Genomic DNA, 20,168 nt, shown 5'->3' with positions numbered 1-20,168 from the left:
AAAAAGTCCTGTTACCCTTTATAGTTTAGGTAGATAATGGTCTCAGTCACATTTGAATAAAAAAATCCTATTTCTATAAATGTCATAGGATCTTTTTTAAAGATATTTTATTTTCACGGACCCCTTGCAATTACACCACGGACCACTAGGGGTCCGCGGACCCCCGGTTGAGAAACACTGATCTAGACAATCCTATAATGGGTGAGTTTATTAGGGGTCGACCGATATGGGGTTTTTTTTCTTCTTCTTTTTTTCCAGGGCCGATTCCAATACCGATACCAATTATTGGTAAGTTGTGGAGGCCGATAGCCGATATTTGGGGCCGATATTCAGCTGCAGTAAATGTAAAAAAAAAATTCTGCCCAAATTTAATGCAACACAAACCCCAACACAAGGCTGCCTTTAAATGGACATATGTTTGATTGAATTTGGTGTAAAAACAAAAAATATTTGAAAAAAAAATAAAGTGCATGATGTTCAAGGCACTAGATAACATAACAACCTTAGTGGAATTCTTTTTTAATTAAAAATAAACATCTTCCAAAAGATGAAAAGGGAATTAATTAAACTGCATGGACAGCAGAAAGTAAACTTTGACCAAACTGAACAATTATAATATTAAAATAACTCCACAAAAACTGGTTAAAGTGCACCCAGCAGGCTCTGACTGAACTGAATGGAAAGATTTACATTAGTGTCATTATTTTCCCTTTCTCTTATACGTAAAGTGACAGTTCAGGTAGCCAATTAAGAGAAGGCTCCCCTAAAACAATAAAATCCGTTTAAGTGGACGCTATGTTCTGACCATTTTCACCACTTTGTCTTGCCGTCAGACGACCCGTTCGTGTGGAACTACATTCTCTCAACTGCAGAATGTCCGTATTCCTTCGTATAAGTGCGCCTGCGCAGTGCACGTTATTACGCCGCGGATCAGCGGAATCAGATTGGAGTTCTGCGGTTGAGAGAATGTAGTTCCACGTGAAAGGGCCGTCTGACATATTCACGCACAACACTGACAGTAACACTAAACTACCCAGTCGCACGGGCTTTCGATCGTGATACCATCACGATTATGACCTGATTTACGTGATGCGGTCACGACTCGAGGGTTAGGGTTAGGGTTCTATCAGATCGTGACCACATCACGTAAATCAGGTCAGAATCGTGATGGTGTAAACTACTAATAAGACACGTTAGCCCCTAACTAGCGAGTCTGACCCTTTAGCCGAGCGGTTAGTGATGTCGCCTTGTGGTGCAGTACACCTCGTATCGAATCCCGCACCGGGCAAGAAAATAACCCGTTACATTGGTGGCAGCGGTGGGATCCGGAAGTGTGCAGATCCTCAGAAGTCTCTTCGGAGCGCGGGAAGAACAAAGCGCGAGGGCGCGCTTCCGGGAGAGGGTGACGACTGTGAACTACTAATGAGACACGTTAGCCCCTAGCTAACGGGTCTGACCCTTTAGCCGAGCGGTTAGTGATGTCGCCTTGTGGCGCAGTACACCCCGTATCGAATCCCGCACCGGGCAAGAAAATAACCGGTTACACTGGTATCACGATTATTAATTAACGTGATGCCATCACGAAAGTCTGTGCGACTGGGTTGAACTAAACTATCACACACTAGCCTTCCTCTTTTAGCCTAATTACATTTGAAGGTAAAGCGGTGGGAATTGTGTTCTCTATTGTCGAGTTCGTGTCAGACAGACGTTATGCTCTTTGGTGTCTGTGTGCCCACCCTGGTGTAAAGGCTAGTACGGCATCCCATGTCTATCTATGGCAAGGGTGGGCAATCTCATCCAGAAAGGGCCAGTGTATATGAAGCTTTTTGCTCCAGCCAAGCAGTTACACACCTGGTCCCACTAATCCACCAGTAGTCTTTGCTGCGGAACTTGATTAGGAGACACAGGCGTGTAACTGCTTGGTTGGACCAAGAACCTTCGCCCACACCGGCCCTTTCCAGATAAGATTGCCCACCCCTGCTAAGGTTTCTTGGTTGGGCCTTACGTTTTTCTGTAATATGTGTTGAATCTGTACTTTAGCTATAAATTCAAGTTAATCTGTGTTCTTTATACCTATTACAGGTCCCTGGGAGTTGGGGACCCATTAACCGGTAACCGTTGGGGACGACTCTCATTTCTCAAAAGAGAAAGGACGAGGAGGGACGGTGTTTGTTGTGTTCTTCAGTTCTGCTCGTCAGCATCTTTTATTCAAATAACAATTAAGCAGGTAAAACAGAATACTAACGCGTATTTGACATACTAGCTAACAGTAGCGGCTGGTGCTAAAAATTTTTTTGGGGGGGGGTGCAATTTACCTTGGCGCAGCACACCTGACAGCTGCCACTCTGGTGCGCGCCCTGGGAAGAAGACAGAGCACGAGGGTCACTCATGTGTTTTCGTGCCTGCTTAACGCAGTCGTTTCGTAACGTTACTACGGTCTAGCAAGTAAAAGAGGAAGACCAAGATGCACCTTGATCGTTGTATAATTCAGCTATCCTGTAGATACGCGACACCTCTGATTGGCTAACCTTAACTTTAACCCCGCCCTAACCCTAACCTTAACCAACCCAACCAACAGAGGCAACGAGTAGTGACCAATCTGGCCAATCCTAGCGCTTGATGCTGCGCGGGGCGTGTCTTGCCTAGAAGTGCCGTGGGATTCAGAATGACGCGTCCTTCGGCACGTGCCCCGCTTGCCCATATGGTAGATCCGCTGTAGATTATCGGTCGTCTATTAATAGGATGTCACACAGTCGAACAGTGAGTTTAATTTACAATGAATTTGTATTGTAAATTAATGTATTAATGTCTGCGATGGACTGGCGACCTGCCCAGGGTGTCTCCTCGCCTTCCGCCCAATGAGCGCCGGGATAGGCTCCAGCATCCCGCGACCCTCGTCAGGAGTGCTTCACAACCTGTACTGCATGGCGGCTCGGTTCCTGTCTCAGTTCATTTACCAGCCAGTGTCCTGCTGACGAGATTATAGAGTAGAGGTTATTGCAAACTGTTCTTTTCTCTCTCTCTGGATGATGTCTTCTCCGTCCTCCTCTTCTGTCTGTGTGAACGGTGTGATGTGAGTCTCCCCTGTGTGCACGTGCACTCTGTCCTCATCCCAGGTCTTCATGGTGATTGGGCTTGCCCCCTGGACACTGCTTATGCATCTTATGAATCCACATCATTTTATTACCCCGTTTCAGTGGTATATCTCACTACAACGTGTGGCTCATGTTCGTTCTTGTCTCTTGTCCTGTGTGTGTGCATGGTGTGATGTGAGTCTCCCCTGTGTGCACGTGTAGTCTGTCCTTCCGCCAGGTCTACATGGGGATGCTGGTTGCGTGGCTCGGGTCCTCGGCTGTTTCCGTGGCCTCTGGACACTGCTTGGCATCCTCCTCATTTGTATAGGGTGGTCCAGTGGTTAGCACTGTTGCCTAACAGCAGGTAGGTCCTGGGTTCGAACCCCAGGCTGCCCCAGGTCTTTTCTGTGTGGAGCCTGTGTGTTCTCCCAGTGTCTGCGTGGGTTCCTCCTGGTGCTCTGCTTTCCTCCTACCATCAAAAATACAAGTGTGTTGGGGTTCATACTCCTGGCTTTGCCCCTGAGCAAGGCAATGGGAAGAAGAACCGGAGTTGGTCCCCAGGCGCTACAGCTGCCCACCGCTCCTATACAATAGGATGGGTTACATGCAGAAAACAAATTCGTTGTAAGAATACAATGATACAATAAAGTGGCTTTTATTTCTTCTTATTATAATTATAAATATTATTATTATAATTCTGTTATCCTCTTTGAATGTTGTATTGTGTAAACACAACATCCATTGCACGTCAGTCCGTCTTGGGAGAGAGATCCCTCCTCTGTTGCTCTCCCTGAACTTTCCTTTTCTTTCTTTTTTATTATTATTTTTTATTGTTTTTTTTTGAGGGAGTTTTTCCTTATCCGATGTGAGGGTCTAAGGACAGGATGTTGTGTTGCTGTAAAGTCCACTGAAGCAAATTTGTAATTTGTGATAATGGGCCACTTGACTTAAGTGGGGTGTGTTTTCTCAGTCAGTTGTAAGAAATGCATTAAGTGCGATCATGACGGGGTGGTTTTCAGCGTGGCTCTCTGCTCTCACATTGCAAATATACACCGTGGAAATGTTAAAAATGCACCACTGTGTACCTAATCACCCGGGCTGCACCCCGGGGCTTGCTGCACATGCCGCAACGTGTTGCGCTTTGCATGTGTGTCGTGCCGGATGACGGCCGGCAGGGGGCAACGATGGTCACCAGCAGGCGTCGTCAAGCTTGTATTTTGAAAAGAGAGGAAAGCGGCCCGGAAGCTGGAGAGCGTCGTGCTCGCGGTAACTTGCGCCGCTGTCATGCCACGGACCCGCCTGCTGCCGGCGCTAGCGCACACCGTGAGCCCGGCTCGGAGGGATGGCGCCTGCTGTTCACTTACAGGTAAATACTGCAGGTAATTCCGCGCACTGGGAGAACTTTGGCATGTTCACGCCACTTTTTGTGGCTGCGGTCGCTTGAACGGGATAACAGCCGGGCCAGTTGAGCTTCCGGTGGGTGAACATTAGCGGAGCAACTGGCCCCTCGAGCTAGCTAGCTAGCTAGCCTCACGTCTGACGTGACGCTCTGCTGCTGCCTCACAACACTGCTTTCATTCGGTTTGTCGTTAGAATAGCATCACCCTGACGTTCAGACCAGTTAATCCACATTCACTTAAAATAGAATTGTACTATGATGCTTAATGTCACTCAGCTGGAGAATAGAGTCTTGGTTCTGTGTCATTTGTCCTTTTACAATGTGGACTAGTCAAGTGCGTTCTGGGGAGTTTCTAGGTTAGGCTGCTTCTCCATGCTAACAAGCTTACAGTACCGCGTCTGTTGCCTACAAACAAGTCAGTCACTCGTATCGTTGGTTTTTGTTTATTTTTGGTATTTTTTCGAAGAGAAAGCTTTTGTCACCTTCTAATGGCTTGGTTCAAAACGTGTTGACCCGAGTACACCTGGCTGCAGCCTGCAGGTCGGGGCGGACGTTGAATCCCAGCCACCGTCTGATTTGACTGGTTTAACCGTGGAATTTGGGCGGAGTTACACGTCGTTTTGGGCGGGGCTTGTAGAACCTGATAATGTAATAACCCTGATAATGTAATAAAAATGCGCTTGAGGCCATTGAAAATGCAATAAAACCTGATAATGTAATAACTTCCTGATAATGTAATAAAATGATCCAACTGAGAAAAAGCATGTGTGGAAGTAGCTTGGAGGTAGCTTTGAGGAAGAGTAGAGCATTCATGCACGTCCAACTTTGACCTGTCGGTGGCGCTAGACCTCTCGAGCTTGCGTTGCTTAAACAGTATCACCACTTGAATCCATTTATGGGTGGTCTGCTGTTAAATTATTACAATATTGGGGAATTATTACATTATCAGGACCAGAGAAATGAAGGCTAACCTGATAATGTAATAGCGTCCCGTTAATGTAACACATTATTATATTATTGGTAAAAAGTTTATTACATTATTGGGAAATGCACTTTATTACATTATCAGGAAGTTATTACATTATCAGGTTTTATTGCATTTTCAATGGACTCAAGAGCAGATTTTTATTACATTATCGGGGTTATTACATTATTGGGAATTTATTACATTATCAGGTTCTACAGGGCTGAACGTTGATTTCATTGAGTTGGACGTCGTTAAAAAGGGTTGAGGTTAGGTTTTGGGTTCTGGATGGGTGGGTCTCTGGGTGGGATTAAACGTTCGACGTTGAACCCCGGCCCATTCTGCAGGCTGCAGCTAGGTGCTCCCCCATTCACCAGCGCTGCCCAGTCACCAGCTGACCAGCCAGTCAAGCAGACAGGGACTACTTGGTGAAACCAGTCAGTGTAGTGTTGGGCTGGAATGAAAACCCACCGACACATGGTCTTCCTTGGTGCATGGCTGGGAACACTGATCTTGTAAATGTAATATTTGGTCAAATATACTTAAGTTACACGTTGGCCTTCGATACTTGTTGCCCTTTTCAAAACTCAGAACTAAATAAAACAATACTCTCACGTGTTGGCATCAACGACTTTGCAGAGTATTTGGGAAGATGTAAAATCACCACTTCGTATGGTTTTAATCTTCAGTTTTGACAGAAACTTGACAGTTTGAATACTGTGAAGTGAAGACCCACTATCTCATTTCTTTCCTGCTGTAAGCTTGTCACACTTCTTATTTACAAAGATATTATTTTGCCAGTGTGAACCTGTCATACTAGATTTGATATGCACAAACCTTTTTGACATTTAATACTTGCTCTCATTTTGCATACAAGAGGTTCTTTTAAAGAGAACCTCAAAGTTAAAGGTTCTGATATGTGGAAACTTACTTATTTGAAAATTTACCAAATCTTTTTTGGTGGTGTTGTATACCTAGTAGAATACATCTGAAAATAATGGTGAGATGTTATTTTAAATTGTTGTAGCATGGTGAAACTGGACAAGTTCTGCAAGTATTTGTCTCTGGAAGGGGTTTGAGTTTTGTGTTAACTTTAAGCAATACATTTGTTTACTTAGAATATTTCCTTAATCGGATTTTGTAGGTAAATGAGGGGAAAATGGATGTCCGGAGGGATTGAAAAATTAATAAAATTAGTTCTTTTGTTCAAAACATAATTTGAAGTTATTATACCAACACATTGGATGACTTGTAACTAATTTTTATTACTAGCTGTACTTTCATTTCCCTGGACTGTGTGTACGTACTGGTACCATGTAGATTTGATATCGGCTCATCCCTCAGGAGAACAAAAAGGTGGAGACAGCACTTTACCACCTGTCTTGTTAAACTGAGATGTACAGTAACAAACCTGTCATATGCAAACCTTGCAGGAGCTGTAGCTAGCGGACTGAAGAAGGACCCATACTGGTAACCTCCCAGGCACCATGGCACCACATCCAGTGGTCCAGGCCATAATTGACCTTTCTGCTGGGGCCATTGGTAACTACATTTGTTCCGTCACAAAGTTTCAAAAACAAACATTATAAATGTTACATGTGATCTATGTCTGGAGGGGGTTTTAGAATCAGAAACCCTTTATTTGTCATTTCATTTCATGCACTTACACACATAAAATGAAACAAAACATCGTTTCCCCAGCCCACAGCAGTGCAACACCATTGTCCACGCTGGCAATGTTCTCCACAAAACAAAACAAAAGTTTCAGCAAAAGGGCGGGTTTCTCAATTATGTCATGATGGAAAACTGCAAAGAAACCCTGAGAGTAAGAGACAGGACACAAGACTTACAAGAGAGGACATCTTGGAAGACGACTGGGCTATGATATGATATGTTCAAAGGCACAAACAAAAACCATAAGTACCCGACTGAGATTAATGCAGTATCACTGGATAATGAGAACTTACATCACCCCTGTGAAATTCAATACATTTGATGCTAATATTCCTGATCAATGTTATAAATACAGTATTCATCAAGGTACTTTATATCACGGGTTGTGGGAATGTGTGGACATTCAAATATTCTGGAGGTCGGTGGCTACCTCTTTATTTATTTTATTCATACATATATATATATATATATATATATATATATATATATATATTTCCTTTTTTCATTGTAAAGTTTTGTCCCTTTTAGCTTCATTATTATCTAGTTTTTCTTTAATCTTTATTTTATATGCTGCCACATATTCAAGTTGGGGGAAGATTCAGTTCTGTGTATATTATATGTGGAAAATCAATAAATATATGTTTGAAAAAAAACATTGCATGTAAACACCCTCATGATTGAAATGTATTTAAAGAATTTTGATACCCGACAAAATGTAAAATATATTACTTATAAGGGCCTTATTACCTATTAACTAATGCCTATTATAGTGTTATTAACACATAATAATGTTAATAAACATTTTACACAGACTTATAAGGGCCTTTTTGCCTATTAACTAACACTTATTACATGCACTTTATGTAAATTGTTACTTTTTTGTAACAATTGTGTGTCGTTGGTCCAAACATGAAATCATCACAACAAGCAACAATGATTTCACTGAGGAGCCATTTATGGTCGACTCGATAAAGATCTAAAGTGTCAGACAAAAAAATAAAATAAAATTTTGAAACCAACTAGTTACAATGTTACCTTTAGTGTGGGCGTTACAATCTAACTTAAGATCCAGCCTATGCAAGGTGTCTGGGTGGCGTGGCGGTCTGTTCTGTTGCCTACCAACACGGGGATCGCTGGTTCGAATCCCCGTGTTACCTCCGGCTTGGTCAGACGTCCCTACAGACACAATTGACCGTGTCTGCGGGTGAGAAGCCAGATGTGGGTATGTGTCCTGGTTGCTGCACTAGCGCCTCCTCTGGTCGGTCGGGGCACCTGTTCAGGGGGAAGGGGGAACTCTGGGGGAATAGTGGGATCCTCCCACATGCTACATCCCCTTGGTGAAACTCCTCACTGTCAGGTGAAAAGAAGCGACTGGCGACTCCACATGTATTGGAGGAGGCATGTGGTAGTCTGCAGCCATCCTCGGATCAGCAGAGGGGGTGGAGCAGCAACTGGGATGGCTCAGAAGAGTGGGGAAATTGGCCAAGTACAATTGGGGAGAAAAAGTGGGGGAACCCCCCCCCCAAAAAAAATCCAGCCTGTGCATACCTAGTGCAAGAAGCTGCAGGCCTAAGTGACGTCATCACTGATGTCATTCACCATGTTTGGATAGCGTAATGCATGAGCATGAGCTCTGTTCATCAGACTGTTCCTTTTCTCAATCTGCTCCAGGAACTGAAAGCTGGGTAACAGCAGATTGTTGTCCAGCATCGGCTTGTTTAGCAGGTCCCAGTTAAACAGGTGGTGTAAGAGAGACAGAGGACACTGGGTTGTTTAACCAGGTCCCAGTTAAACAGGGTGGTATAGACAAGTTTGCGCGGCACTTCCAGTCTATTTCCGCCTTCGGGCCGCCCTATGCTTTTCTTTTCCGGTATAAGGAGTAGCTACCTAGTAGTTACCACAGTTCAGAGAAAGGGGTTTCTTTGGTCGGCTTTTTGGCCATGAAGTGACGGGAACAAAGACGTTTTCTGGTGGTTTCTTCAAATTCAAAGCCTTCAACCACATCCGTGATTCGACATCTGCTGTTGGTTTTCTGTGGAAGGAAAACAATGGAATGCAGGGACATTGCCTTTATATGGCAGGTCGATGGGCAACACACTCTCTAGCCAACCGCTCATTCAGGCGTTTCCGTGTATTAGTACAGCCACGCACCACACGATGTGTCCCTGAACCTTTTTTGATTTTCTGATGTCCATTTTTAATGTTTAATGTTGTTGAAGATATTGCAGATCTAGGCTTGCATGTTTACATCCAGCTAGGGTGTTTAGACTGGAAGAACAATGCAACCACCCCGGTGCCCTGGGTAAGGGCAGGAAAACTCATCTATAAGACAGAGAGAGGAGACTCGGTGGTTTAGCAGGTCCCAGTTAAATAGGGTGGTATAAGAGACAGAGAGAGAGAGAGGACACTGGGTTGTTTAGCAGGTCCCAGTTAAACATGGCGGTGTAAGAAAGAGAGAGAGAGAGGACACTGGGTTGACTCCAGTCTCTTTTCTGGCCCATGTCTCTTCTTCCATTAACTGTAATGCTGCATGGTGCACGACGCCTGCAGATCCCCCTGTGATCCTCGTCCCTGTCATGTCAGGGTGTGTAAGTGTGCTTGTGTCATCATGCACCTCTTGGTCAGCTGTTTCCCCATCATGCCCTTGATTATTTTTTAAAGCCACTTTATTTTACATCGTGTTCTTACAACGAATTATATGGTTGTGCTTACAATGAAATGTGTTTTCTGCATGTAACCCAGTCTATTGTACTGCAGCAGTGAGCACCTGCAGCGCCCGGGGACCAAGTCCAGTTCTTCTTTCCATTGTCTTGCTCAGGGGCAACTTAACTCTAACATGCATGTCTTTTTGATGGAGGGAGGAAACCAGAGCACCCGGAGGAAACCCACACAGACACGGGGAGAACATGCAAACTCCATACAGAAAGGACCCGGGACAGCCTGGGGTTCGAACCCAGGACCTTCTTGCTGTGAGGCAACAGTGCTAACCACTGGACCACTGTGCTGCCAGTAACTTACTGTGTATCGAGGCTGTTTTTCAAACACCCCCCCCCTTGTTTTTTTTTTCTCCTAGGAGGGACTGCATGTGTCTTAAGTGGGCAGCCTCTGGATACTGCGAAAGTCAAGATGCAGACCTTTCCTGGCCTGTACCGAGGCTTTATCCACTGCATACTGTCTACTTATAAACAAGTGGGTCTGCGGGGCCTCTACCAAGGCACCACCCCTGCTCTGATGGCCAACATTGCTGAGAACTCGGTGCTCTTCATGAGTTATGGCTTCTGCCAGCAGGTCATTCGCATTGCAGCAGGACTACACGGCGACGCTGTGCTGAGGTACAGAGAGGAATGCTCCTCCTGTCAGTCCAAAGCCTAATTACCAATTACTCCTAGGAGAAATGTTCTAAGACTCCCATGTGCGTTGTTTTCTCTGTCACAGTGACTTTCAAAAAGCCTGTGCTGGTTCGGTGGCATCCATCTTCTCCTCCCTTGTGCTGTGTCCTACCGAGCTCGTGAAGTGCCGTCTCCAAGCCATGTATGAGATGGAGGCGTCAGGCAAGATCGCCAACAGCCAAAAGTGGGTGGTTTGTATTTGTAAATATGGTTCACTATTAAATGTATGGAGATGGTTTATCTTTGCAGACTTGCGGTACTCAGTGAATACCCAGTCACTGTGCCTCACGGTGGCTGGGTGAACATAACATGGTCTGAGTAGTTCTACTTGAGTCCCATCCGCTGTCATTTTGCAAAGTATAATATCAAACCACGCCTGGTTTTCAAGACTTTGAATTTTTCAGACCTCTTTTTGTGAGAACTTTTTGTCCCTAGTTCTTTATTGTCACTTACCATAGTAAACACTCGGCATACATGGGAGCAGAATATCGTTCTCCACAGTGCATTCATTCACTCATTCATTCAGTCATCTTCAGCCGTTTCTCCGGGGTCGGGTCACGGTGGCAGCAAGCTAAGTAGGGCGCTCCAGGTGTCCCTCTCCCCAGCAACACCCTCCAGCTCCTCCTGGGGGATCCCAAGGCGTTCCCAGGCCAGATTGGACACGTAGTCCCTCCAGCGAGTTCTGGGTCTACCCCGGGGTCTCCTCCCAGTTGTAAACCTCCAAAGGGAAGGCGCCTAGTAGGCATCCTAATCAGATGCCAGGACCACCTCAACTGGCCCCTTTTGATGCAAAGGAGCAGCGGCTCTACTCCGAGCTCCCTCCGGATGTCCGAGTTCCTCACCCTATATCTAAGGCTGAGCCCAGATACCCTACGGAGGAAACTCATTTCAGCTACTTGTGTCCGCGATCTCACTCTTTTTGGTCACTACCCAAAGCTCATGACCATAGGTGAGGGTTGGAAGGAAGACTGACTGGTAAATTGAGAGCTTTGCCTTCCGGCTCAGCTCCCCCTTCACCACAGTGGTCCAGTACAACGTCCGCATTACTGCTGATGCTGCACCAATCCACCTGTCAATCTCCCGCTCCAACCTACCCTCACTCGTGAACAAGGCCCCGAAATACTTGAACTCCTTTACTCATCCCCAACCCGGAGGGAGCAATCCACCATGCATCATCACTAATTTAGACAAAATTACATATCACAATACAACAACATCTGAATTTCATCCCAATACAATACCACTGAAAGACGATAAACGATAATATTGAATTATTATTAATTATTGCCCAGCACTACGTTCCGTAGATATTGGCTGCTGTGATCACTGCATAATTTGTTGTGAATGGCAATTGTGAGCCGAGTTGTGGGTGTCAGACAACAACAAAAAACAGCTCAGCCAGCGTAGCTACCGTCTTCTTTGAATGAAGCTGCCTGTGGAGTGGGGCGGCCTCGAGTTGTTAATTTTGTTTTAATCGGGACCGTTCCATAACCCCTGCTGAGATTGACTAGTCATATTTTGCTTCAGGAATACTGAAATATAAACACACATTGCCTTTTTTAAGGTCACCTATGTGCTGACAATTACACAACGCTCGCGACCTGTAACAAGAAATGTTTATTTTGATGTAGTTTTTGTGATTCATCTAGTTCACTTTAGCTGCATGCATGTCACGTGGGGTAAAACATGCTTTGTTATGGATTAGTGTTTTGTGTATTTGTGCACAGTTAACAAGTTCAGAAACTTCATTTTTGACTCTGATTCTGTTAGTCTGCAGTGAAGTGACAAGTACAGACTAACAGAGATTTCTTCTGCGGCTTCTGAAGCACAGTGTGGTCGGTGGTGAAGACTGTGATGAGGACTGATGGACCGCTGGGCTTTTTCCAGGGTTTGACCACTACCATAGCCAGAGAGGTCCCGGGTTACTTCTGCTTCTTTGGTGCCTATGAGCTCTGCCGCTCCGCCTTCGCCGATCACATGAAATGTGACAAGAATGACATAGGTTCTTACAAAATATTACCCCTGCCTGCCACGAGTGGCAGCTCTCTTTTTCTTTTGATGGCTGTGGGTTTCAGTTCGGCTCTGCATAACTGTAGTCCGCTGACTTCCGGTTTCTATCGCAGCAGTCATACCAGTTCCCTGTTTGTTGGTGTGTGCTATTGACTGGCATATTTTCACCTGCAACTACCTGCAAACGGGTGAAAAGTTTCAAGTTGTACATATCAAGTTACGCCCATGGACGGCTGGACGGACACCCGTTTGCTGGTAGGTGCAGGTGAGAGGTTGTCGACAGTTCTGTGCATGTCGTTGACATTTATCCATGGTAAATCTTGCAGGCCGGCGGCACGGTGGTGCAGTGGTTAGCGCAGTCGCTTCACAGCATGAAGGTCCTGGGTTCAAGCCTCGGGGTAGTCCAACCTTTTTGGGTCGTCCCGGGTCGTCCTCTGTGTCGAGTTTGCATGTTCTCCCCATGTCTGCGTGGGTTTCCTGCGGGTGCTCCAGTTTCCCCCCACATGTAGGTCAGGGGAATCAGCCGTGCTAAATTGTCCCTAGGTGTGAATGTGTGTGTGATGGCCTGGTGGCCTGTCCAGGGTGTCTCCCCACCTGCCGCCCAATGACTGCTGGGATAGGCTGCAGCATCCCCGCGGCCCTGAGAGCAGGATAAGCGGTTCAGATAATGGATGGATGGATGTACAAACCCCAATTCCAATGAAGTTGGGACGTTGTGTAAAACGTAAATAAAAACAACACAATGATTTGCAAATCCTTTTCGACCTATATTCAATTGAATACACTACAAAGACAAGATATTTAATGTTCAAACTGATAAACTTTGTTTTTTGAAACTATTCCCTCATTTTGAATTTGATGCCTGCAAGACGTTCCAAAGAAGCAGGGACAGGGGCATGTTCACCTCTGTGTTACACCACCTTTCCTTTTAACAACACTCAATAAGCGTTTGGGAACTGAGGACACGAATTGTTGAAGCTTTGTAGGTGGAATTCTTTCCCATTCTTGCTTGATGTACTACTTCAGTTGCTCAACAGTCCGGGGTCTCCATTGTCGTATTTTGCGCTTCATAATGCGCCACACATTTTCAAAGGAAGACAGGTCTGGACTGCAGGCAGGCCAGTCCAGTACCCGCACTCTTTTACTACAAAGCCCCGCTGTTGTAACACGTGCAGGATGTGGCTTGGCATTGTCTTGCTGAAATAAGCAGGGACGTCCCTGAAAAAGACGTCGCTTGGATGGCAGCATATGTTGCTCCAAAACCTGTATGCACCTTCCAGCATTAATGGTGCCTTCAAAGATGTGCAAGTTACCCATGATGCCATGGGCACTAACACCCCCCCCATACCATCACAGATGCTGGCTTTTGGACTTTGCGCTGATAACAATCTGGATGGTCCTTTTCCTCTTTAGACCGGAGGACACGACGTCCATGATTTCCAAAAACAATGTGAAATGTGGACTCGTCAGACCGCAGCACACTTGTCCACTTTGCCTCAGTCCATCTCAGATGAGCTCGGGCCCAGAGAAGCCGGCGGGCGGCGTTTCTGGGTGGTGTTGATATCTGGCTTTGGCTTTGCATGGTAGAGTTTTAACTTGCACTTGTAGATGTAGCGACGAACTGTGTTAACTGACGATGGTTTTCCCAAGTGCTCCTGAGCCCACGTGGTAATATCCTTTACACAATGATGTCGGTTTTTAATGCAGTGCCGCCTGAGGGGTCAAAGGTCACGGGCATTCAGTGTTGGTTTTACGGCCTTGCCACTTACATGCAGAGATTTCTCTGGATTCTCTGAATCTTGTGATGATATTATGGACTGTAGATGATGAAATCCCTAAATTCCTTGCAGTTGTACGTTGAGAAACGTTGTTCTTAAACTGTTGGACTAGTTGCTCACGCAGTTGTTCACAAAGTGGTGACCCTCGCCCCATCCTTGCTTGTGAACGACTGAGCCTTTCGAGGATGCTCCTTTTATACCCAATCAGGACACTCATCTGTTTCCAGTTAACCTGTTCACCTGTGGAATGTTCCAAACAGGTGTTTTTTGAGCATTCCTCAACTTTCCCAGTCTTTTGTTGCAGGCATCAAATTCAAAATGAGTGAATATTTGCAAAAAACAATAAAGTTTATCAGTTTGAACATTAAATATCTTGTCTTTGTAGTGTATTCAATTGAATATAGGTCGAAAAGGATTTGCATATCATTGTATTCTGTTTTTATTCACGTTTCACACAGCGTCCCAACTTCATTGGAATTGGGGTTTGTAAATCTCGCAGGTGTTGCAAAAAATATGCCACTGTCAATAGCACTTGCCAACCAACAGGAAACTGGTACGACACCTGCGGTAGAAACTAAAAGTCGGTGGACTACAGATTTACACAGATGCTGCAGCAAACTAACCACATGTGCTGTATAATTGGTTTGCATTTAAGTACATATTTAAAGGAAGTATCTCTGCTATCTGAAGCTAGCTGAGTACTGCTTTTGATATTTGCAGCTTTGCTTGATCTGATCAACGTACAAATTCCAGTCCTCCTGTGTTCTTTGTGTGTGTGTGTGTTTCTTATGGGTACTATTATTTGTGTTTAAGGTGTTGCTCCGATTGTGTTCAGTGGGGGTTTTGGAGGAGCATGCCTGTGGCTGGTTGTCTACCCGATGGACTGCGTCAAGTCTCGGATCCAGGTCATGTCTATGATGGGTAAACAGGCGGGATTCTTCAAAACGTTCATGGCCATCACACGCACAGAAGGTAGGCAGGGAACAGGTCTAGTGTTTGTGTGTTTTACAGTCCCAGCAGGGAACAGATCTGATGTTTATGTTTTACAGTCCCAACATGAACAAGTTGTGTAAGTGGGAAGTATACTGGACTTGTTCTCCAGCTGAACTAAAACCTGCATGTATGTGACTACACTGGTATTTTCACCATCTCACCCCTGGTCTTCTTTCCTGTCTACAGGTGTGCGAGCGCTCTACTCTGGTCTCACTCCCACCATGGTCCGTACCTTCCCTGCAAACGGTGCACTGTTCCTGGGTTATGAAGCTAGCCGGAAGATCATGATGAAGCAGTTTGACAGCTAATCTGTCCGAGTCCTCGGCCCAGAAACATCGACTACTTGAACCTTATAGAGAGCACTGATCCGAGCAATGGAAGTCTGAGGGGTTTTTCCTAGCCCTGTGTGTAGAAGCTCTGCATGGGTGGTGGTTCCTTGTGTGTTCTCGTGGTTAACCTACTTGAACCTGCTACACTCCATTTCTGTTAAGCCTGCAAGACTATCTTCTAGCTAGAGAGAGCTACCATCTGTGAATCTTACCATAAATTTGTTCATTAGTTGTGCGTACATTGTCTGTGTGGAAAACAAGTTGATCTCGGAGGAGATCGTGTTTACGCTGATGACGCTGATTTATCTACAGGACAATGTTGAGAAACCTTTAACCAGCATCTGAATAGCCTGAGAATTATTAACACTCCAGTTTATTGTGATTCTGTCTACCTCAGCTAAATTTAATCTGCACAGATGATCCCCTTTCCTCAGGTCATGTTGGGATATGATATGAAATATAGAAACCTGGTGCCAACACGCTGGTTATAAAAACACAAATGTGCCACTCTGAAAGCTTAGTGACCATCTCTCATACACAATCTTATTAAATGCCACATTCATTTCAGACCCATTATAAAAAGGCCCATTCTTCCAAATTGTTGTTGTTGATATGTTGTAAATGATGAAATTATTTACAAGATTGGTAACTCAGAGCTGCCTAGCTCCCTTTTAGCACACGTCTCAGTTTCAGGACAGGTCTTCTACTCGATACGGGTAGAAGACTCTGACTAAACTGAGTCAAATCACAGTTTGGAGTCCAGTTTTTAGATAGCCTAAACTGAGATGACGTAAAAAGCAGAATACAGAGAATATCGTTGCTGAGCACTGGAGGCTGGTCCTGGTTAGTTCAGCAGCAGATGCGTCTTCGGAGTCCTTCAACGCCGACACGAGTTACACGCCACAGGAATGAGGGAACGAGATAGTTCAGGTTCCTTCGCCATCACCGTGTTATGAAGTTAAGAGAGTTGCACTCGTGGTCAATGGAAGTTTAACCCCAAAATAACATCATTCCCCTCTCGTGTGCATTCCAGACCACGGGCGACATACCAGAAGTCAGCATTTTGACATGTACTATTCCAATCCTCTGATTATTATTAAAAAAATCCACCTTATCCACCTTAACACTTCCTTTCCATTTGCCTTGTTTGTTGTGTGCGCCATGTTGTGTGTAGGACCAAGAGAAAACACACTGATGAAGTTGTGATGTGCACACAGCGTTAGCTAGCAACAGTTAGCAGGCGTGGCTCCATCGGCACCGGCTCCCGTCTTAATATCCTGTTAGTGATGTGTTGGATATCTTATGAAGACCATGTGGACAGGTGGAGAAATGACATTTACAGCTGGCTGGTCTATATTAAATGTGATGTTTGAGGAGAAACTCTTTCATATGTGTGTTTTTTTTTCTCTCTTTAGTCGTCATCGGTTGCTAATGATGTCCTGGACTGGTTTATGATGGTCACATAATACATGCCGGCGTGAGACAGCCAGTGACACTGTGGACACCTCGTTTTTATTGTACATGTGCGACATGCAACCACGTCAGCCGCAGTTATTTTCCTTCAAGTTTATTTTTCATGTTACTTCCCAAATTGTAAACTTCTACGCTAAAAAACGACCTACAGACAGGATATACAAGAAGCATCTTTCTACTGTTTTCATTGCATGTTTAAAAAACTGTCGCATCAGTACAGGAAAAAAAAGATCCATGGTGACATGGTGATGGTAGCCTCCAAAATCCAGAGTTGTGCGCCGGATGAGGCCCCCTCTCGGGCCTGCCGCTTCAATCCCCTACAGACGGCTGAGGAGTCGGCGCTGACCACGGGTGTTGTTTGGAGTGTAAATGACAAACATGGATGACAGCGGGTCACAGGGGCTGTAGGTTAAGAACACCAAAGACAAAAGTAGGGTTACCTCAATAAAGGGCCTGCCGTTACACAACTTTGATAAGGCACATCTGGGACTCGGACGCTTGCTTTAGAAAATGCAACTATGCTGATGGCTTTCATTTCTGCTGATTTCCACTTAACCTGCCACTTCTGTGGCTGCGTGCCGGTCCTTACCCCTTTGCTGTTGCAGGTACCACACAAGCATCCAAACAGACCGTTGATCATCTGAATGCCACACAGCACCAGCTGCAGGCCGCTCACCACCAGCAGGGTTGAGAATAAGCCCACGTTGAATTCCACCACGTTCTTGGGTTCCCAGCATGTGCTCCACGAGCTTCGGTCAGTCAGGTAACTTTCACTCCTGCACAAACACAGAGGTGCAATAGACATCTGAGGTTGCTGTGGGCATGTCCGTCCATCCATTATCCAAACCGCTTATCCTGCTCTCGGGAGTGCTGGAGCAGTCATTGGGCGGCAGGCGGGGAGACACCCTGGAAAGGCCGCCAGACCATCACAGGGCAGACACACACATTCACACCTAGGGACCATTTTAGTACCACCAATTCACCTGGCCTACATGTCTTTGGACTGTGGGAGGAAACCGGAGCCCCCGGAGGAAACCCATGCAGACACGGGGAGAACATGCGAACTCCACACAGAGGACGACCCGGGACGACCCCCGAGGTTGGACTACCCCGGGGCTCGAACCCGGGGCCTTCTTGCTGTGAGGCGACCGCGCTAACCACTGCGCCACCATGCTGCATGCTGTGGGTATGTGTGCGTCCCACAACTCGTGTGTTAAGTAAATGTAGTAAGTGATCATCTTTTGTCACCTGTCTTTAAAAGGCGTCATCCAGATTGCCACAACTTTGCATAGTGGCCCATTCTGTAGACCAAGCACTGCCACCGCAAAGCTGTAGAGGGCGCCAGCCACACCAACTGCAGCGAATGCAATGGACAGGAACATCTGCAGAAGCAAAATCCATTTTAACCAAAGAGCAAATATTATTGATGTTGCCACAGAAATATACTGTGTCTGCATGAGGCGGTAATGACATTAAGCGTTTTCTTTTCACACATTGTAGCACTTTTTTTTTTTACTTTCCGCTAAACTACAAAATTAGTCATCGGATGGGCGGGGTTCTGTGTATGTGGCTTATCAAGATGAGTCATAGTACAATAACTTAATAAAAATGTGTCACAGCTGAGCTGCAGAGCATCACTCGTGTGTTTTTCCGTTGAGCGGTCAGCACTTCTTGACAACACACAGCAGCGCTTCTTAATCAGATTTCCTTCCCTATCCACCATGTTGAACTTCCTGTCTTTATAGCCTACACACCCCAGGGGGAGACCTACGTGACTGATTATTCTGAATATTAAAAAAAGCAGTAAGTGCTTTGTGGTGCAGACTCGGTGGTTTGTGTTTTGGTTGTGTGGTGTGCTGCGTTATGGTTAAAAAGCACCGGTTTGTGTGGCACTGTCCCGCTGTAGGTCATTCCCGTGGAAAGTGTCACCAGCCCCCATTACACACGTTTGAGAAGTTGTGCTTCAAAGTATTTTGAATCTCCATCTCTTGCCAGACTCACCCCACAGCGGTTTCCACAGCATCCCCGCTTCCCAGTCAGGTGGATGTGAAGGGCGGGCACCAGCACCTTGAAGGCAGTGAACGAGACAGACAGTGTGTAGAAGACCTGCTGCTGGTGTTGAGGACAGCTGCAAAAACATTTGTCTGAGACGTTTCCTCGCACGTCTTCTACCAACGTGTTTCTTCTCCCTGGCAGATGCTCCGGTCAGGGAAGACCGGCACGGCGGTCAGACAGCTTACCTGTCAGGGAGCAGACTGGAGGAGAGAAAACTCACCATGAGACCCCCTCCAACAAGTCCTCCCATGTATTTGACCTCTTCGGTGATGTGCTCGTCTCTCGCGTACTTGGTGTCCCAGCCGGGGAAGAACAGCAGGATGTTACAGATGATGGAGGTGACTGCTAGGGGGAACAGAGCCCCCCCGATGCAGCGGGAACACTTCCCCGTACACATGTTCCCACGGCCGACGCTCGACGGCCTGCTCGAAAAGCTCACTTGTGCGGCCTGCTCCCAGCCGAGAGTCCCGGTGCTGAAAAGAGGAACGAGATCTCGAGCAACAGCAGTGCTCCTCTGTGTGTGTGCGCGCTGACAGACCGAGGACTGACGCTCCCTACAGGAAGGGTGGAGGTTTTGTGTGGGAGGTGTGTGACGAAAGGACAAACAGAGTCTGTGAAGCGCTGCAGAAGTTAATACGGCTCACGCGGTGCTATCTGAGAGTGATCAGCCTTTTATGCTGGGCGGAGGCTGCAGTCTTATTCACATCCTATGAGCCTGGTGTTCCTTAACGTCACCATACCGAGGAGACCTTCAACAAAACAACCAAGTGTTCCCACCATTACTCTGAAATGTGTGTGTGTGTGTGTGTGTGTGTGTGTGTGTGTGTATAAGCAGGTCTTCAGCAGGACAAACACTAAGGCAACTCCTCCGGTATCATAAAATAAAATAAACCTTAACTTCCCAGCTAATTCATACTGGAACATGTTTCTGTAGAACCTGATAATGTAATAAATTCCCAATAATGTAATAACCCCGATAATGTAATAAAAATCTGCTCTTGAGTCCACTGAAAATGCAATAAAGCCTGAT

The 20,168-nt window shown here is 45.9% G+C and overlaps 2 protein-coding genes across 3 annotated transcripts; one reads left to right on the top strand and one right to left on the bottom strand.

Moving 5' to 3' along the window:
- The first annotated feature begins 4,364 nt into the window (after window positions 1–4,364).
- Window positions 4,365–17,081, top strand: slc25a15b (solute carrier family 25 member 15b). 2 transcript variants are annotated; one of them, XM_056284694.1, is made up of 7 exons: window positions 4,365–4,440; window positions 6,871–6,979; window positions 10,185–10,443; window positions 10,547–10,684; window positions 12,327–12,502; window positions 15,102–15,260; window positions 15,468–17,081. In XM_056284694.1, exons 2-7 carry the CDS (start codon window positions 6,925–6,927, stop codon window positions 15,587–15,589), a joined length of 909 nt encoding a protein of 302 aa, XP_056140669.1. In that variant the 5' UTR covers window positions 4,365–4,440; window positions 6,871–6,924; the 3' UTR covers window positions 15,590–17,081. The 2 variants fall into 2 exon arrangements, with proteins under 2 accessions (XP_056140669.1, XP_056140670.1); XM_056284695.1 differs by having other exon boundaries at window positions 4,403–4,453.
- An 82-nt stretch (window positions 17,082–17,163) lies between these two features.
- On the bottom strand, window positions 17,164–19,765 carry tm4sf21a (transmembrane 4 L six family member 21a). Its single transcript, XM_056284696.1, has 5 exons — window positions 19,359–19,765; window positions 19,085–19,150; window positions 18,332–18,465; window positions 17,673–17,859; window positions 17,164–17,485 (listed from the first exon to the last, which is right to left on the bottom strand). Exons 1-5 carry the CDS (start codon window positions 19,533–19,535, stop codon window positions 17,477–17,479), a joined length of 573 nt encoding a protein of 190 aa, XP_056140671.1. The 5' UTR covers window positions 19,536–19,765; the 3' UTR covers window positions 17,164–17,476.
- Between the last annotated feature and the right edge of the window lie 403 nt (window positions 19,766–20,168).

The sequence above is a fragment of the Lampris incognitus genome, chromosome 8 (assembly GCF_029633865.1).
Source record: "Lampris incognitus isolate fLamInc1 chromosome 8, fLamInc1.hap2, whole genome shotgun sequence".
In the NCBI taxonomy this organism is placed as follows: domain Eukaryota; kingdom Metazoa; phylum Chordata; class Actinopteri; order Lampriformes; family Lampridae; genus Lampris; species Lampris incognitus.
This window is presented reverse-complemented; position numbering and strand designations above follow the sequence as displayed.

Bases quoted from the DNA above. Each gene is read 5' to 3' on its own strand.
- slc25a15b (XM_056284694.1), top strand. From the start codon at position 6,925: ATGGCACCACATCCAGTGGTCCAGGCCATAATTGACCTTTCTGCTGGG. The intron at 6,980-10,184 runs GTAACTACATTT...TTTTTCTCCTAG, and splicing joins CCTTTCTGCTGGGGCCATTG to GAGGGACTGCATGTGTCTTA. The intron at 10,444-10,546 runs GTACAGAGAGGA...TCTCTGTCACAG, and splicing joins CACGGCGACGCTGTGCTGAG to TGACTTTCAAAAAGCCTGTG.
- tm4sf21a (XM_056284696.1), bottom strand. From the start codon at position 19,535: ATGTGTACGGGGAAGTGTTCCCGCTGCATCGGGGGGGCTCTGTTCCCC. The intron at 18,466-19,084 runs GTGAGTCTGGCA...TTGCTTCTGCAG, and splicing joins GCTGTGGAAACCGCTGTGGG to ATGTTCCTGTCCATTGCATT. The intron at 17,860-18,331 runs GTGACAAAAGAT...GTGTTTGTGCAG, and splicing joins ATGACGCCTTTTAAAGACAG to GAGTGAAAGTTACCTGACTG.